This window comes from Salmo salar, chromosome 22 (genome assembly GCF_965601325.2).
Source record: "Salmo salar chromosome 22, fSalSal1, whole genome shotgun sequence".
Lineage (NCBI taxonomy): Eukaryota > Metazoa > Chordata > Actinopteri > Salmoniformes > Salmonidae > Salmo > Salmo salar.
The window spans coordinates 34530046-34546752 of NC_138312.1; the positions used below are offsets into that span (position 1 = coordinate 34530046).

General features: G+C 48.1%; 1 protein-coding gene across 3 annotated transcripts in view; it reads right to left on the bottom strand.

The window, feature by feature from the left end:
* The window catches only part of LOC106583141 (low-density lipoprotein receptor-related protein 1), a 217786-nt gene that overhangs the window by 36351 nt on the left and 164728 nt on the right, over positions 1-16707 (bottom strand). For all 3 annotated transcript variants that reach the window (XM_082967520.1, XM_082967521.1, XM_045705049.2), the window contains exons 31-43: positions 15112-15206; positions 14870-15013; positions 14502-14642; positions 14206-14331; positions 13223-13354; positions 12845-12979; positions 11105-11234; positions 10777-10903; positions 10019-10170; positions 8987-9111; positions 8156-8530; positions 3342-3531; positions 84-288 (exon numbers count right to left, since the gene is read on the bottom strand). In XM_082967520.1, coding sequence (XP_082823646.1) covers positions 84-288; positions 3342-3531; positions 8156-8530; positions 8987-9111; positions 10019-10170; positions 10777-10903; positions 11105-11234; positions 12845-12979; positions 13223-13354; positions 14206-14331; positions 14502-14642; positions 14870-15013; positions 15112-15206 — 2077 coding nt within the window. The remainder of the gene's footprint in view (positions 1-83; positions 289-3341; positions 3532-8155; positions 8531-8986; positions 9112-10018; positions 10171-10776; positions 10904-11104; positions 11235-12844; positions 12980-13222; positions 13355-14205; positions 14332-14501; positions 14643-14869; positions 15014-15111; positions 15207-16707) is intronic.

Here is a 16707-nt window from a genome sequence, read left to right on the forward strand (position 1 = left end):
TTGAGCGTGTGTGTGTGTGTGTGTGTGTGTGTGTGTGTGTGTGTGTGTGTGTGTGTGTGTGTGTGTGTGTGTGTGTGACTCACGTAGCGGCGGCTGCCATCGTACTCGCAGCGTTCGATCTTGTCCAGGGTGGCGTCGGAGAAGTAGAGTTTCTCAGCGCGGTGGTCTATGGCCAAGCCATTGGGGGTGCGGATGTCATTCCCTATGATCACCAGTATATTGTTACCAGACAGGGTGGCACGCATGATACTGGGGTACTGTTCATTCCAGTTGGTCCAGAACATCAGGCTGGTGGGTGACAACACAAGAGGGAATTTGAGAATATAATGCAGATGTGTGTAAACGTTCACGACAGTGGATGCGGTTTCTGATTCAAATGGCAAAATTGGTTTAAGCATGGTGCTTCCATTCCAACACCAGATGTATAGCTTTCCACATGGTCCACATACTGTATACAGCATACTGAATATATTAGTTAACTTTATGTCACTTTGGATGAATGGATCTGCTAAATAACCAGATTCCCTCATAGATATCATCCTGACCAATTTGCTCTCTAAATACACCTCTGCTGTTTTCAACCAGGATCTCAGCGATCACTGCCTGCGTCTGTAATGGGTCCGCGGTCAAACAACCACCCCTCATCACTGTCAAACGCTCCCTAAAACACTTCAGCGAGAAGGCCTTTATAATCAACCTGGCCCGGGTATCCTGGAAGGATATTGACATCAACCAGTCAGTAGAGGATGCCTGGTTGTTCTTCAAAAGTGCTTTCTTCACCATCTTAAATAAGCATGCCCCTTTCAACAAAAAAAAAAAACTAAGAACAGATATAGCCCTAGATTCACTCCAGACTTGACTGCCCTTGACCAGCACAAAAACATCCTGTGGTGTATTGCACTAGAATCGAATGGTCCCCGCAATATGCAACTTTCAGGGAAGTCAGGAACCAATATAAACAGTCAGTTTGAAAACACTAGCCTTTGCTTTCCTAACAGAAATTTGCATCCTGCAGCACTAATTTCAAAAAGTTTTGGGACACTGTAAAATCCATGGAGAATAAGAGCACCTCCTCCCAGCTGCCCACTGCATTGAGGCTAGGAAACACTGTCACCACTGATACATCCACGATAATCAAGAATTTCAATAAGCATTTCTCTATGGCTGGCCATTCTTTCCACCTGGCTACCCCTACCCGGCCAACAGCTCTGCACCCCCCCGCAGCAACTGGCCCAAGCCCCCCCCCCCCGCTTCTCCTTCACCCAAATCCAGACAGCTGATGTTCTGATAGAGCTGCAAAATCTGGATCCCTACAAATCAGCTGGGCTAGACAATCTGGACCCTCTCTTCCTAAAATTACCTGCTGCCATTGTTGCAACCCCTATTACTAGTCTGTTCAACCTCTCTTTCGTATCGTCTGAGATTCCTAAAGATCGGTAAGCGGCCGTGGTCATCAAAGGGGGAGACACTCTAGACCCAAACTGCTACAGACCTATATCTATCCTGCCCTGCCTTTCTAGTCTTCGAAAGCCAAGTGAACAAACAGATCACCGATCATTTCAAATCCCACCGTACCTTCTCCTCTATGCAATCTGGTTTCTGAGATGGTCACGGGTGCACCTCAACCACACTCAAGGTCCTAAACGATATCATAACCGCCATCAATAAAAGACAGTACTGTGCAGCCGTATTCATCGACCTGGCCAAGGCTTTCGACTGTCAATCACCGTATTCTTATCGGCAGACTCAACAGCCTTGGTTTCTCTAATGACTGCCTCGCCTGGTTCACCAACTACTTCTCAGAGTTCAGTGTGTCAAATCAGAGGGCATGTTGTCAGGACCTCTGGCAGTCTCTATGGGGGTGCCACAGGGTTCAATTCTCAGGCCGACTCTTTTCTCTGTATATGTCGTTCTTGCTGCTGGTGATTCTTTGATCCACCTCTACGCAGACGACACCATTCTGTATACATCTGGCCCTTCTTTGGACACTGTTAACTAACCTCCAGACGAGCTTCAATGCCATACAACACTCCTTCCGTGTCCTCGAACTGCTCTTAAATGCTAGTAAAACGAAAAGCATGCTCTTCAACCGATCGCTGCCCACACCCGCCCGACTAGCATCACTACTCTGGACGGTTCTGACTTCTATAAATACCTAGGTGTCTGGCTAGACTGTAAACTCTCCTTCCAGACGCACATTAAGCATCTCCAATCCAAAGTTAAATCTAGAATCGTCTTCCTATTCCGCAACAAAGCCTCCTTTACTCATGCTGCCAAACATACCCTCCTAAAACTGACTATCCTACCGATCCTTTGGCGATGTCATTTACAAAATAGCCTCCAGCACCCTACTCAGCAAATTGGATGCAGTCTATCACAGTGCCATCTGTTTTGTCACCAAAGCCCCATATACTACCCACCACTGCAACCTGTATGCTCTCACTGGTCATCATAGCAACACCCACCCGTAGCACGTGCTCCAGCAGGTATATTTCACTCGTCATCCCCAAAGCCAACACCTACTTTGGTCACCTTTCCTTCCACTTCTCTGCTGCCAATGACGGGAACGAATTGCAAAAAAAAATTAAAAATCACTGAAGTTGGAGACATATCTCCCTCACTAACTTTAAGCGTCAGCTGTCAGAACAGCTTACCGGTCACTGCAGCTGTACACAGCCCATCTGTAAATAGCCCATCCAACCAACTACCTACCTCATCCCCATATTTAGTTTTTCTGCTCTTTTGCACACCAGTTTTTTATACTTGCACATCCTCATCTGCACATTTATCACTCAGGTGTAAATTGCTGAATTGTAATTACTTCGCCACTATTGGCCTATTTATTGCCTTACCTCCTTACTTCATTTGCACACAGTGTATACAAATGTTTCTATTGTGTTATTGACTGTACGTTTGTTTATCCCACGTGTAACTCTGTTGCGCCACTTTGCTTTATCTTGGCCAGGTCGCAGTTGTAAATGAGAACTTGTTCTCAACTAGCTAACCTGGTTAAATAAAGGTGAAATAAAAAATATCAAGATTCCAAAGAAGTGCATGATTTGATTAGCTAAACGTTATCCAGGAAGAGACAGTGAGAGAAAAAACTATGAAAGCTTAGCTTTAGTGTAAGTAGGTTATCTATACGGTCCCTCAATCTGTATTCATCCATAAGGTCAGGATATGGGAACAGTAGCTAGCTTCAGATTAACTGCAACGGTCTAGCATCAGATACCTGACAATGTAATAAAGACGAACAATATTAATATGAATTAAAACCCTGTGATCTGGGTAAGAAACTTGGAACATTGCGATGTATGACCATTACAGTCCAACACACTCACTCCTGACATTCGTCCAGAACAAAGGCCCGGGGGTGGTCATTTCCAGACATGGTGACCACAGTGTCACGGTCCCAGGCGCCCCAGCGGTTCTGGTTCACCGTGTGGCGGGTGATGGTAGAGGTGGTATAGCTGGTCCAGTACAGAGTGTCCCAGCCACGGTGGTACGCCAGGCCCTCCACCGAACCCACATCTAACAGGGAGAGAGAGGAGAGAGAGAGAGAGAGAGAGAGAGAGAGAGAGAGAGAGAGAGAGAGAGAGAGAGAGAGAGAGAGAGAGAGGTAGGATGAGCAGATATGGGGGGTGGGAACAGAGATAAAAAAGGGTAAGGAAAGAGACAGGGAGGGAGGAGAAGAGACAAACACACATCAACCCCAGTTGCATGTTAAAAGGACATGACAGGCAGTGGCACTGAGCTGGTGAACAGTACAGTGTACAGAGTAGAGCCAGATGCCATAGCAGAGGAGGTACAGAGACTACATACGGAGGACATGACAAGCCACTGGTAATGATCTAGAACACTCTGATCTAAGGCTTTCATCCAACTAACAGCTCTCCAAAAGGTCACGACAGAAATTGATAATAACTAGCAGCATATCCCATTCCATTGCTCTTAGTTGGGAATGTTCCCTGCATTTTTCTGCTCCACAGCCTTCTAGTGAGTAACTGGCTGAGGTTGCCCAGCTCTGCCCAGCCCACCCCAGCACTACCCCATCCCAGCCCAGCTCAGCCAACCCCAGCCCAGCTCAGCCAACCCAAGCCAACCCCAGCCCAGCTAAGCCAACCCAAGCCAACCCCATCCCAGCCAAGCCAACCCAAGCCAACTCCAGCCCAGCCAAGCCAACCCCAGCCCAGCTCAGCCAACCCAAGCCAACCCCAGCCCAGCTAAGCCAAGCCAACCCCAGCCCAGCTCAGCCAACCCCACCCCAGCACTACCCCACCCCACCCCAGCTCAGCCAACCCCAGCCCAGCCAACCCCAGCCCAGCTCAGCCAACCCCAGCCCAGCCCAGCCAACCCCAGCCCAGCCCAGCCAACCCCAGCCCAGCTCAGCCAACCCCAGCCAACCCCAGTCCAGACCAGCTCAGCCAACCCCAGCCCAGACCAGCTCAGCCAACCCCAGCCCAGCTTAGCCAATCCCACCCCAGCACTACCCCACCCCAGCCCAGCCAACCCCAGCCCAGCCAACCCCAGCCCAGCTCAGCCAACCCAGCCAACCCCAGCCCAGCCCAGCCAACCCCAGCCCAGCTCAGCCCAGCTCAGCCAACCCCAGCCCAGCTCAGCCAACCCCAGAACAGCTCAGCCAACCCCAGAACAGCTCAGCCAACCCCAGAACACATCAGACTGAGGAGTGGAGAGCTGGCCAAAATGGAGGAACACACTGTGCTGCACTGGGAGAGAGCGACTGGGAGAGAGCAACTGGGAGAGAGCGACTGGGAGAGAGCGACTGGGAGAGAGCGACTGGGAGAGAGCGACTGGGAGAGAGCGACTGGGAGAGAGCGACTGGGAGAGAGAGTCTGGGAGAGAGCGACTGGGAGAGAGCGACTGGGAGAGAGAGACTGGGAGAGAGCGACTGGGAGAGAGCGACTGGGAGAGAGCGACTGGGAGAGAGCGACTGGGAGAGAGCGACTGGGAGAGAGAGACTGGGAGAGAGAGACTGGGAGAGAGCGACTGGGAGAGACTTGCTATTCTGGTGGCGGAGACACGCACAGACACACTCTCACGCACAGACACACACTCTCACGCACAGACACACACTCTCACGCACAGACACACACTCTCACGCACAGACACACACTCTCACGCACAGACACACACTCTCACGCACAGACACACACTCTCACGCACAGACACACACTCTCACGCACAGACACACACTCTCACGCAGTCACACTCTCACGCACAGTCACACTCTCACGCACAGTCACACTCTCACGCACAGTCACACTCTCACGCACAGTCACACTCTCACGCACAGTCACACTCTCACGCACAGTCACACTCTCACGCACAGTCACACTCTCACGCACAGACACACACGTCTCTGCCAAGGACACTTTGGAGTTACACAACACACACACCCACGCACAGTTATGCACAACTAATTTAGCCAAAATACTAATAGTCACCTGCTTGTTATCCCAGAGAAACAGAGGGACTGGAATGATTTATGGGTTTTAACATAGTCCTTTTTAAAATAACTGATCGCAGTCCTCTTTAAGGTGTACTCGAGTAAAACAAATGGAAATAACTTAGTTCTCTTTGTATTCACACTGCCCTTGCCTTTGAATGAGGATCCAACTCTTTTGCAGTCCATGTCCACCTTGCATTCACATTGCTATGTGAATAAATAGCAGAAGAATAACTGCAGATTAAGAGCTAGAATAGATTTTGTACCCCCATGTTGTGATTCTCACTAAATATGTTGTCGTCTTCACACTATTCAATCCCCACTATCAATAAACAGCTTATGAAGTGCTCTTAACCTAAACACATCTGTACATCCATGAACCACCATGGATCATCATCTTCTCTCTTATGTGGCACCAATCAATGTGAGGGGTTATGGCAGGGGTAACAGTGTTGTGTTGCAGTAGTCTAGTATGTGTTTGGGAACAAAGACAAGTGAGCCTGGGGAGCTTTGTGTTCACGTTGCCCTAAAAAAGGGAATCGGACTGCAGAATTCAATAATTATTCCCACACACTTTGTTATCAGTGGCTAGTTGATTCGTTTTTACAGCCGGTAGATATCGACCCAAAGGAGTGGCTCTGGCATTTTGCTGCTATGATTTTTTTCTCATCAGTCAACACAACTACTGTGCTTCCCTGTATCAACTCTAGGCTCAGTGTGAGGACTAAGGAGTAGCCCCTTTAAGGCTGGTCTGTCTGTCCTCTCCATTGCTGATGATGGGGGTGTGTGGAAGAACCACAGTGGTTCTGGTAACGAGGAGTCTGAGGTGGGCAGTGTGGAGCAGGTCCTGGTTCCAGTGCTGGATGTCCTGACCCTGGTGTTGGTTATGACGGACCACTCTCTGTTCGTCGTTGTAGGAGAGGGGCAGGGTCAGGGGGGTCAACCCAACCAGGGGACCATGACAGGGACTGGACACAAACCTGCTGGTCCCCCTCCTCTCCATGCTGCCCTTCCACACCATCGCCATAGCAATGCAGCACTGGCCCTTTGGGGACGTTCTGTGTCGGCAGGTGAGCTTCCTGGGCACCGCCTGCTCCTCGGCTAGTGCCTTCACACTGGCCGCGACATCTGACCGTGGTGAAACCAACCCTACGGCCCGTGTGGCGTTGACCTACGGCCCGTGTGGCGTTGACCTACGGCCCGTGTGGCGTTGACCTACGGCCCGTGTGGAGTTGACCTACGGCCCGTGTGGCGTTGACCGGTGCTACTAATACTAGTACTACTAGTAGCATCGGTCGCCCCACAGCTGGCCTTCCGCTCAGTGGTTACCCTGCGCATCGCCCCGATGGCCTGACCTGCTTCAACTTCCTGTCGCACGGCAGTCAACTGGCCTATGGAGCCTGCCACGTCCTGCAGTCCTTCGTCGCTGTGGCCTATACCGGGATCTACTTGTTCCTGTGGCAGAGTGGGAGGGACAGCCAGGTGCTCCAGGTACAGCGATACCAGCAGAAGGTAACCCAGATCTTGGCCCTGCTGGTGCTGGCCACCCTCCTACAGCCTGACCTTTGCCGTCCTGGGGGGCCGCAGCCACGGGGCCATCACCCCACTACAGACCCTTCAGTGTGTTCGCCCGCCTGATGGCCACCTCCTCCACCGTGGCCAACCCCATCCTCTACGTCCTCATGTCCCAGAAGTTCAGACAGGACCGGCTGAAGCTGGGTCGCGGGGGGTGACCACAGACCACTCTATACAGGACTATACAGGGGAATTGTATCGAAGGTTATGCTTTTTGTCCATGACAACCCGGATGGGGACTGAAAATGGAATGTCTGAGAGCGACACAATAATAGCTCCAGAACTACAAAACCCTTTCTTCCTAAATCTCCCTGAAACACAATTGACACTAAGGTGTGGTATAAACCTCTCTTCAGCTCCAAGGTTCAACTGAGGGAGAGCACTTGAAGTGCCTCCCCACTGTAAGACAACAGTCTAAAAGGAGGACCTGAACACAGAGAATCTAGAGGGTCTCCTGGGACATGGCAGAGAACAGAGACATCCTGGAGAAAGACATTTATCTAGTAAAAATGTTTTAAACAAGTTTTTTAAAGGATGTGAGTGATTGAACAGAGCAACAGTAAAGCCATTCTTCTACCAAATGTTCTTTATTTCTGTTATGTTCTTCTGAGATAAAGATAATGAAGGTCTACCTGTGCCTGAGTCTGGGTTATGTTATTATGTACAGTGTGTTCCCTGACTTAGGTAGATGTGAAAGCTTTGCACTTTGTTTTCCAGACTCAAAGAAAGAATAGAGTTGGTAACAAGTTTATCAGTTGGAGGTCCAAAACAAGTTTTGTAGGACTTTATCTTTGAGAAGGTTTGTTTTCAGGTGAGGTGGAGGATGGAGGGAGGGATGAAAGATGATGCTTAACTAAGTGGGTAAGAGAACCGTCTAAGGAAGGACAAATGTTTCAGCACATTTTTCAAAGTCAAATAACCTGATTAACTAGTGCTTACCTACATTCACTTGGCCTTATCAGGACTCATTCACAACAGGGTACATCAACAGGGTACATCAACAGGGTACATCAACAGGGTTATGAGGAAGAGAAGGGATGGATTGCTATAGGATTAGAGGGATGATAACAGATTGTATGAATATGACTGTAGAATAGAGGATGAATAACTTACTTTCCACCAGTGTCTTGCGGTCCAAACCATCATCATTGATCTGCTGAATGTTCCCAAAGTGGATGTCACTAAAGAAGATGCGATTGGCTCCTTTCCCTCCTCCTCCACGGTAGTCAAACGTCAGAGCTATAACGTTCTTCATGTGTTCCGGATCCTCAAACGGTTTTATCGGAGCATTTAGGTTCTCTTCATCCGATAGGTGAACGCTCTTTAGAATAGAGCGTTCTGAGTAGAGTAAGTAGCCGTCGTAGTCACGGCAACCACGTCCATCCTCAGCCAACATACCGTGAGCACAGGCACATGTACGATCTGCGTTGCCACGGAAAAGACACAGTTGCTGGCACCCTCCGTTGTTATCCTTACACACATTAGTTCCTGTGTAGAGGGGAAACATATTTTACTCACTTTAGATAACAAAGTGTGTCTAGACAACAAAAATAATTTATTGACATGGGGGGAGGGGGGGACAATTAAATAAGCAGATAATTTTATGTTCAAATATGAAAAATCTCAAATTCAATTGCAAGATTAATAAAAATCTATTGAATGGGTTTGGTATATCAAATAAGTGTATTATCATTTATTTATTGTATTATTGTCACACACCGGATAGGAGCAATGTGTTGTTTTACAGGGTCTGCCATAGTAGTACGGCGCCACTGTAGCAAATGAGGGTAAGTGCCTTGCTCAAGGGCACAGACAGATTTTTCACCTTGTTGCCTTGGGTATTCAAACCAGCGACCTTCGGTTACTGGCCCAACTCTACAGCATTATTGCCACATGTTTGAGTAGACTAAAATAACAAATCCACAGTACATGGCTCCTGCCCACCTTGCTGCCTGGCCCTGCTGAACACTTTGATGTCTTTGAGCTGTACTCCGATGCCAGTGCGCAGGGGCACAGAGTCCGTAGCGTTGTCTTTGCTGCCTCGCTTTATGGAGCCATTGGCATGAGTCCTAAGACAGGCCAGAGAGGGGAGGGGGAAAGAGTGAGAAAGACATGACGACAGGAAGAGAGACAGACTAAGTAAAATAATGAGTGAGAGACAACGGCTGAGAAGGAAGGTGGCAGATGAGTGAGGAGGAGGGAGGGATGGAGAAAGCAGCTGAGAAGGAAGGTGGCAGATGAGTGAGGAGGAGGGAGGGATGGAGAAAGCAGCTGAGAAGGAAGGTGGCAGATGAGTGAGACACACAGAGAGAGACACACAGAGAGAACGAGAGAGAGACACACAGAGAACGAGAGAGAGAGAGACACACAGAGAACGAGAGAGAGAGAGACACACAGAGAACGAGAGAGAGAGAGACACACAGAGAGAGAGACACGCAGAGAGAGAGAGAGAGAGAGAGAGACAGAGACACACAGAGAGAGGACACAGAGAGAGAGACACACAGAGAGAGAGACACAGAGAGAGAGAGAGAGAGAGAGACACACAGAGACACACACAGAGAGACACAGAGAGAGAGAGAGAGACACACACAGAGATAGAGAGAGAGAGAGAGAGAGAGAGAGAGAGACACAGAGACAGAGAGAGACACAGAGAGCGAGAGAGAGAGAGAGAGAGATAGAGACACACAGAGACAGAGAGAGAGAGAGACACACAGAGACAGAGAGAGAGAGAGACACACAGAGAGAGACACAGAGAGAGAGAGACACAGAGAGAGAGACACAGAGAGAGAGACACAGAGAGAGAGACACAGAGAGAGACACAGAGAGAGAGAGAGAGAGAGACACAGAGAGAGAGAGAGAGAGAGACACAGAGAGAGAGAGAGAGAGAGAGAGAGAGAGAAAAAGTGATAGATAACATTGGAGGGAGAGAGAAAGATATATGTAGAGAGAGCGACAGACAGACTGATGGACACGGACCTGTCACTCCAGTAGATGAAGCTTTCAAACACGGAGACAGAGAACATGTCCATGTTGTTGTTAGCCAGCACCACCTGTCTGTTCTCTCCAGTCTCCAGGTTGATACGCTCTATCTTGTCTGTACGAGCATCACACCAGTACAGAAAACCCTCCTGCACACACACATTGCAAGACAGTGAGTTCAGTGTGTGTATATACACTGAATATACAAAACATTAAGAACACCTGTTCTTTCCATGACAGATTGACCAGGTAAAAACTACGATCCCTTATTGATGTCAATTGTTAAACCACTTCAATCAGTGTAGATGTATAGGAGGATACAGGTTATAGAAGGATTTTAAAGCCTTGAGACATGGATTGGGTGTGTGTGTCATTCAAAGGGTGAATGGGCAAGACAAAATATTTAAGTGCCTTTGAACGAGGTATGGTAGTAGGTGCCAGGCGGGCCGGTTTGTGTAATGAACTGCAACGCTGCTGGGTTTTTCACGCTTCAGTTTCCCGTGTGTATCAAGAATGGTCCACCAACCAAAGCACATCCAGCCAACTTGACACAACTGTGGGAAGCATTGGCGTCAACATGGGCCAGCATCTCTGTGGAATGCTTTCGACACCTTGTAGAGTCCATTCCCGACGAATTGAAGCTGTTGTGAGGGCAAATGTGAGGGGTGTAACTCAATATCAGGAAGGTGTTCTTAATGTTTTGCATATTCAGTGTCTGTCTGTGTGGAACAGAGAGTTTGTGTGTTATACTGTACCCGGTAGTCTATGGAGATGCCATTAGGCCAGCTGATGCTGACGTTGACCAGTACAGCTCTCTGAGACCCGTCCAGGCGAGACCTCTCGATCCGTGGGTACTGACCCCACTCTGTCCAGAACAAATACCTGTAAACACACACACACACACACACACACACACACACACACACACACACACACACACACACACACACACACACACACACACACACACACACACACACACACACACACACACACACACACACAGAGTAAGCGAGAAGTCACTTTTCCCTTTCACTCCATTTAACCGAGGTTAGAGTTACCCCCTCTCCCCACTGTCCTCACCCTTTCTCTGGGTGGACAGTGATGGCACGGGGCTTGTCCAGGCCCTGGGAGATGACTACGTAGCGGAAGGAGCCGTTCAGTCTGGCCACCTCAATCACATCAAAGCCCTGGTCAGTCCAGTAGATGTTCCCTATGGAGGGTCAAGACAGAGCACCAACAATCAATACAACAACAATACAGACCTGTCACACTTCAGCTACAGTGTCTTTTAAACAATCAACATGTTTTACAGTACAAGAGCATCGATTCCATCAACCACTAGAGTCTAACTGATGCAGGAGTTCTGCAGAAGGTTACTGTATGTTGTGGGATAAATACATGTCTATCGCCACTGTATATAACACTACATCTAAATACAACTAGGCCAATGGAGAATGCAGTCATTATTGTTTGGTTGGTGTTGAGGTGTAAAAGGGGTTTCCCAGCGTAACCTCAGAGAGCTGATGTAATGCTGCAGTGTTCATTACACATCCTGCAGTAAGGCCTCGCTCTGTCCACATCCCTGTCATGTGACCTGGACTATACAGGCACCTCTGGGCTTTTTCCCATCTCCTCGGTCTACCACTCTCTCTCTGTGTTAATCTTTCTCCTCTTCCCATCTCCTCGGTCTACCACTCTCTCTCTGTGTTAATCTTTCTCCTCTTCCCATCTCCTCGGTCTACCACTCTCTCTCTGTGTTAATCTTTCTCCTCTTCCCATCTCCTCGGTCTACCACTCTCTCTCTGTGTTAATCTTTCTCCTCTTCCCATCTCCTCGGTCTACCACTCTCTCTCTGTGTTAATCTTTCTCCTCTTCCCATCTCCTCGGTCTACCACTCTCTCTCTGTGTTAATCTTTCTCCTCTTCCCATCTCCTCGGTCTACCACTCTCTCTCTGTGTTAATCTTTCTCCTCTTCTTTTAGTTTCTCCTTCCCTCTCCCCACCTCTCCCTTTTCCCACCTCTCCCTCTCCCTTTCCCCACCTCTCCCTTTCCCCACCTCTCCCTTTCCCCCACCCTCTCCCTTTCCCCACCTCTCCCTCTCCCTTTCCCCACCTCTCCCTCTCCCTTTCCCCACCTCTCCCTTTCCCCACCTCTCCCTTTCCCCACCTCTCCCTTTCCCCACCTCTCCCTTTCCCCACCTCTCCCTTTCCCCACCTCTCCCTTTCCCCACCTCTCCCTTTCCCCACCTCTCCCCCTCTCTCTCTTCCCCACCTCTCCCCCCCCACCTCTCCCTCTCTCTTTCCCCACCTCTCCCTCTCTCTTTCCCCACCTCTCCCTCTCTCTTTCCCCACCTCTCCCTCTCTCTTTCCCCACCTCTCCCTCTCTCTTTCCCCACCTCTCCCTCTCTCTTTCCCCACCTCTCCCTCTCTCTTTCCCCACCTCTCCCTCTCTCTTTCCCCACCTCTCCCTCTCTCTTTCCCCACCTCTCCCTCTCTCTTTCCCCACCTCTCCCACTCTCTTTCCCCACCTCTCCCTCTCTCTTTCCCCACCTCTCCCTCTCTCTTTCCCCACCTCTCCCTCTCTCTTTCCCCACCTCTCCCTCTCTCTTTCCCCACCTCTCCCTCTCTGACATGGCAGAGGTGAGGATGTGAGCAGAATGAGAATCTCATCTCTCTTCTGTAAAGCGTGTTACACGTGAGTCTGTGATAGATACCGAATGCGTGAGTGTGTGTACAGTATCAGTTGGTATGTACGTGTAGTACATGTGAGCGTATGAGTCTGTATGCATGTGCACGTGTATGCATGGTGTGTTTGCTTTACCAGCGATCCAGTCCACAGTGATGCCCTCCACCCTGCCGATGCCGTTGGTCACCACGTCTTCTCTCCAGGTCTGGTCTCTCTTAGCTCTGCTGATGGTGCTCAGGCCCATGTCCACCCAGTAGATAGTGTCATTGTCTGGAGGGGAGACATTACAGGAGAGTAGATACTATACCCATCATACTCATTAACAGGCTCATGTGGAATGAATCTACCATATTGTCTGGATTCAGCATATATTCATGATGTCTTTCCTCACTACTGATCTACTTTGGTTATATATAGTGTTTGAAAACCCCTCTCTCCAAGGTGGCTGTGTGTGTGTGTGTGTGTGTGTGTGTGTGTGTGTGTGTGTGTGTGTGTGTGTGTGTCTGTCCATACCTGCATGGAAGTCTATGCCCACGGCCAGGGAGGTGCCCGACATTGGCACCAGAGCATCTGACTTGTCCGAGGGATCCAGGGGGATGCCACGGATGCCCTCATGAACAGAGTAAAGCAGGAAAGAGCCCACACCTGAGGCCAAGTGAAAAATTACCCAGAGTTTAGGATTGGATATACAGTTACAGGCAAATATATTGGCACCTTGCGCTTTCCATAAATAATTCCCAATTTCTTCTAAAATAAGTTGAAATTGAAAATGTGTCCACACCATTTTATTGGATTTTCTATACATTTCAACAGGTTTTTTTTCAAGACAATTAGAAAGAGTTCTTCCCCACAAAAGGGCTTTGTTAGACAGAAATACTCCTCAGCACCCCACTCCCCCCTCAGACGATCCCGCAGGTGAAGAAGCCGGATGTGGAGGGCCTGGCGTGGTTACACGTTGTCTGCGGTTGGATGTACTGCCAAATTCTCTAAAATGACGTTGAAGGTTGCTTATGGTAGAGAAATTAACATTAAATTCTCTGGCAACAGCTCTGGTGGACATTCCTGCAGTCAGAATGCCAATTGCAGCTCCCTCAAAACTTGAAATCTGTGGCATTGTGTAGTGACACAAAACTGCACATTTTAGAGAGGACTTTTATTGTCCCCAGCACTGTCATGATCATGCTGCTTAATCAGCTTCTTGATATTCTACACATGTCAGGTGGATGGATTATCTTGGCAAAGGAGAAATGCTCACTGACAGGGATGTAACCAAATTTGTGTTCAACATTTGAGAGAAATAGGCTTTTTGTGCATATGGAACTTTTCTGGGATTTTTTTTATTTCAGCTCATAAAATATGGGACCAACACTTTACACGTTGCGTTTATATTTTTGTTACTTATAAATAACTTATTCACAGTGGGGTGTGTGTGTGTGTGTGTGTGTGTGTGTGTGTGTGTGTGTGTGTGTGTGTGTGTGTGTGTGTGTGTGTCTCACCCTCACAGGACTGTTGTCCACTCCTGAGGCTGTATCCAGCGGTACACATGCAGGCTCGTGTGGTGGGGGAGGTGGGCAGGCACAGCTGGGAACAGTCTCCATTGTTAATACTGCACAGATTAGTGCCTGGAAACACAACACAAAAACAAACATGCTGAGGAACCTGCACCCACACCCACACACACACCCACACACACACGTCTACTTTTATAGAATAAAAACAAGACAGATATGTATTTGCACGGATAGATTAAAATGGTTACTTATAATCTAGTAGCAAGCGAACACACACACACCTTTCTGCACAGTCTCGTTGTAGATCTTCATGTGCATCATGGGAGATGTGCCGTTTCTCAGGACCCTCCAGTTCCCTCCGTCGCTCTTGTCACAGGTTCCTATCTGGTCAGTCCCCTGGTCCGCCCACCATAGCTTCTCACCTACATACAGCACACAACAGCCAATCACAACATTACATTTCATCTCTTTACACAATTGGGCCAATCAAAATGACCCATCACATTCATACTCCAATCACACAAATAATGAAAGTTGAGACCTACTGTAGCAGCCATAGGTGAGTATTCAAACACTTCAGAACCGAAAGAGAAATGCAGCTAGAAGGCAGAATGTACAATCCTAGTAAGAGAGGAGCCATGTTATGCACCCATGATGGCCAGAGCTGTGGCCTTCGTCAGTTTGACTCCCTCCAGAACCTCTAGACCCGAACCGTCCAGCTTACAGCGGCTGATGGTACTGTTCCCTGAGCTGACCCAGTACAGCTGCTCTGTGTCAAAGTCTATGGACAGACCTGGAGACAGAGGAGAGATGGAGAAAGAGGCGATTACGATGATCCCAGATGGCAAACTATTACCTATAGTGTACTACTTTTATCCCAGAACCACTCACCCACTGGGCCCTTCTGATTGGTGAAGAGGACAGTGTGGTTGCTGCCGTCAGTGTTGGCCATGCTGATGTTGTCTCCATCTGTCCAGTACAGCTTCCTGGAACACAGAGACAAAATGTCATATCATGCTACTGAAAGCACTACTGGAAAAATAACTTTTGTTTGTTCGACTTGATAGCACCTAATAGTCTGTATTATCATTTTTAAATGTGTGAAAGCTGTTAATTCAGTTCACAAACACACAATAAGGCAACACATCAGAATTTGTGAGAAAATAAATTGTGGTGCAAAACTAGCAAAACATTCAGCAGCCTAGGCCTAGCATGGCCTACATTTGGTGCATATATATCTACTGAACGTCTTCTTGACAGATGGAAAGGTAGTTATACAGCTAGTTTACAATCTATGTAAAAACCTCAGTGTTTTAATAGCAGCATCTTTCATTGGGTATAAAGTACAGGAGCCTGCTCTTACTTATTGCAGGGTCAAGGCTAGTTTAGAACAGTGTGGGTGGGTGGATGTTGATTGGGTTAGGCCAAGCAGGAAGCATGTCAGTGGGGCTGGGCTAGAGTAGAGTCCTGCTGCAATTCTATTTCACTGCAGTCAATTAAATGCAACATGAATGGTTTCTCTTTCTCTCCATTTATTCTGGGGAATTCTAAAACTCTCTCTGTGAGAGGCATAATATCCAGGCTACACACAAAAGTGGGCGGAAACAGGCACTCATAAAAACAAAACACATATACAGAAACATATGCAATCAAAGACTTCTATGAAACACTAATGTACGCTCACAAAAACACACTTGATGTGATGCCTATCTAAAAAACATAGGGCAATTCATGTGTATTTGTGATTACTTTAGCATGGGTGTCACTATTTAATACCCCCCCTTCCGCCCCTCCACTTCCTCTCAAAAACAACCACTTCCACCGCAGCCTGCATTTGTTTAGTTCTCATGCGTTTCAATACAGTTCCTGAAAACAATTGAAACCTAGTCTCTCGTCTGTCTTTCTCACCCCCGACCCCCCTTTCCCTACCCCCTCCTGTCCTGGATTCATTCTAGGCAGTGCTTCTGGTTTCCCCCATGCAAGCAGCACAGCCCAGGTGGGAAACTTTCCTCAGCTCAGTAAGTTTCTCAAAAAACGGAGAAAAAAATGAAGAAAAAAAAGGCAGAGACATTCTCAAAGAAAATATCCTCTCTGCGTCCGCCCCACGCATACTCACAAACACACATCGACAAAGTAGAGCACACACACAAACACACAAAGAGAAACACACACAATGTCTGTTAGTGATTTTAGGAGCGGCTATATGCCTGCTCAGCCATTGTCTCTTTAAAAAGACCAAAAGACAGAAAAGGAGCAAGAGAGATAAATATAGAGTAATAGCGAAAGAGAGCGAAAAGGAGTGAGAGAAAAATAATGTGTAAGAGAGAGAAATATAAATGAAGAGAGAGAAACTCAGGAAAAAGAGGGAAAGAGTAAGATAAGAAAATTGAGATGAGAGAAATTGAGACACAGAGAGCTAGAATGGGGCCAATGTGTGACGGTGTGTAAAACATGTATAAGTGCAGTCTGGCTCTTAACACAGCAGCA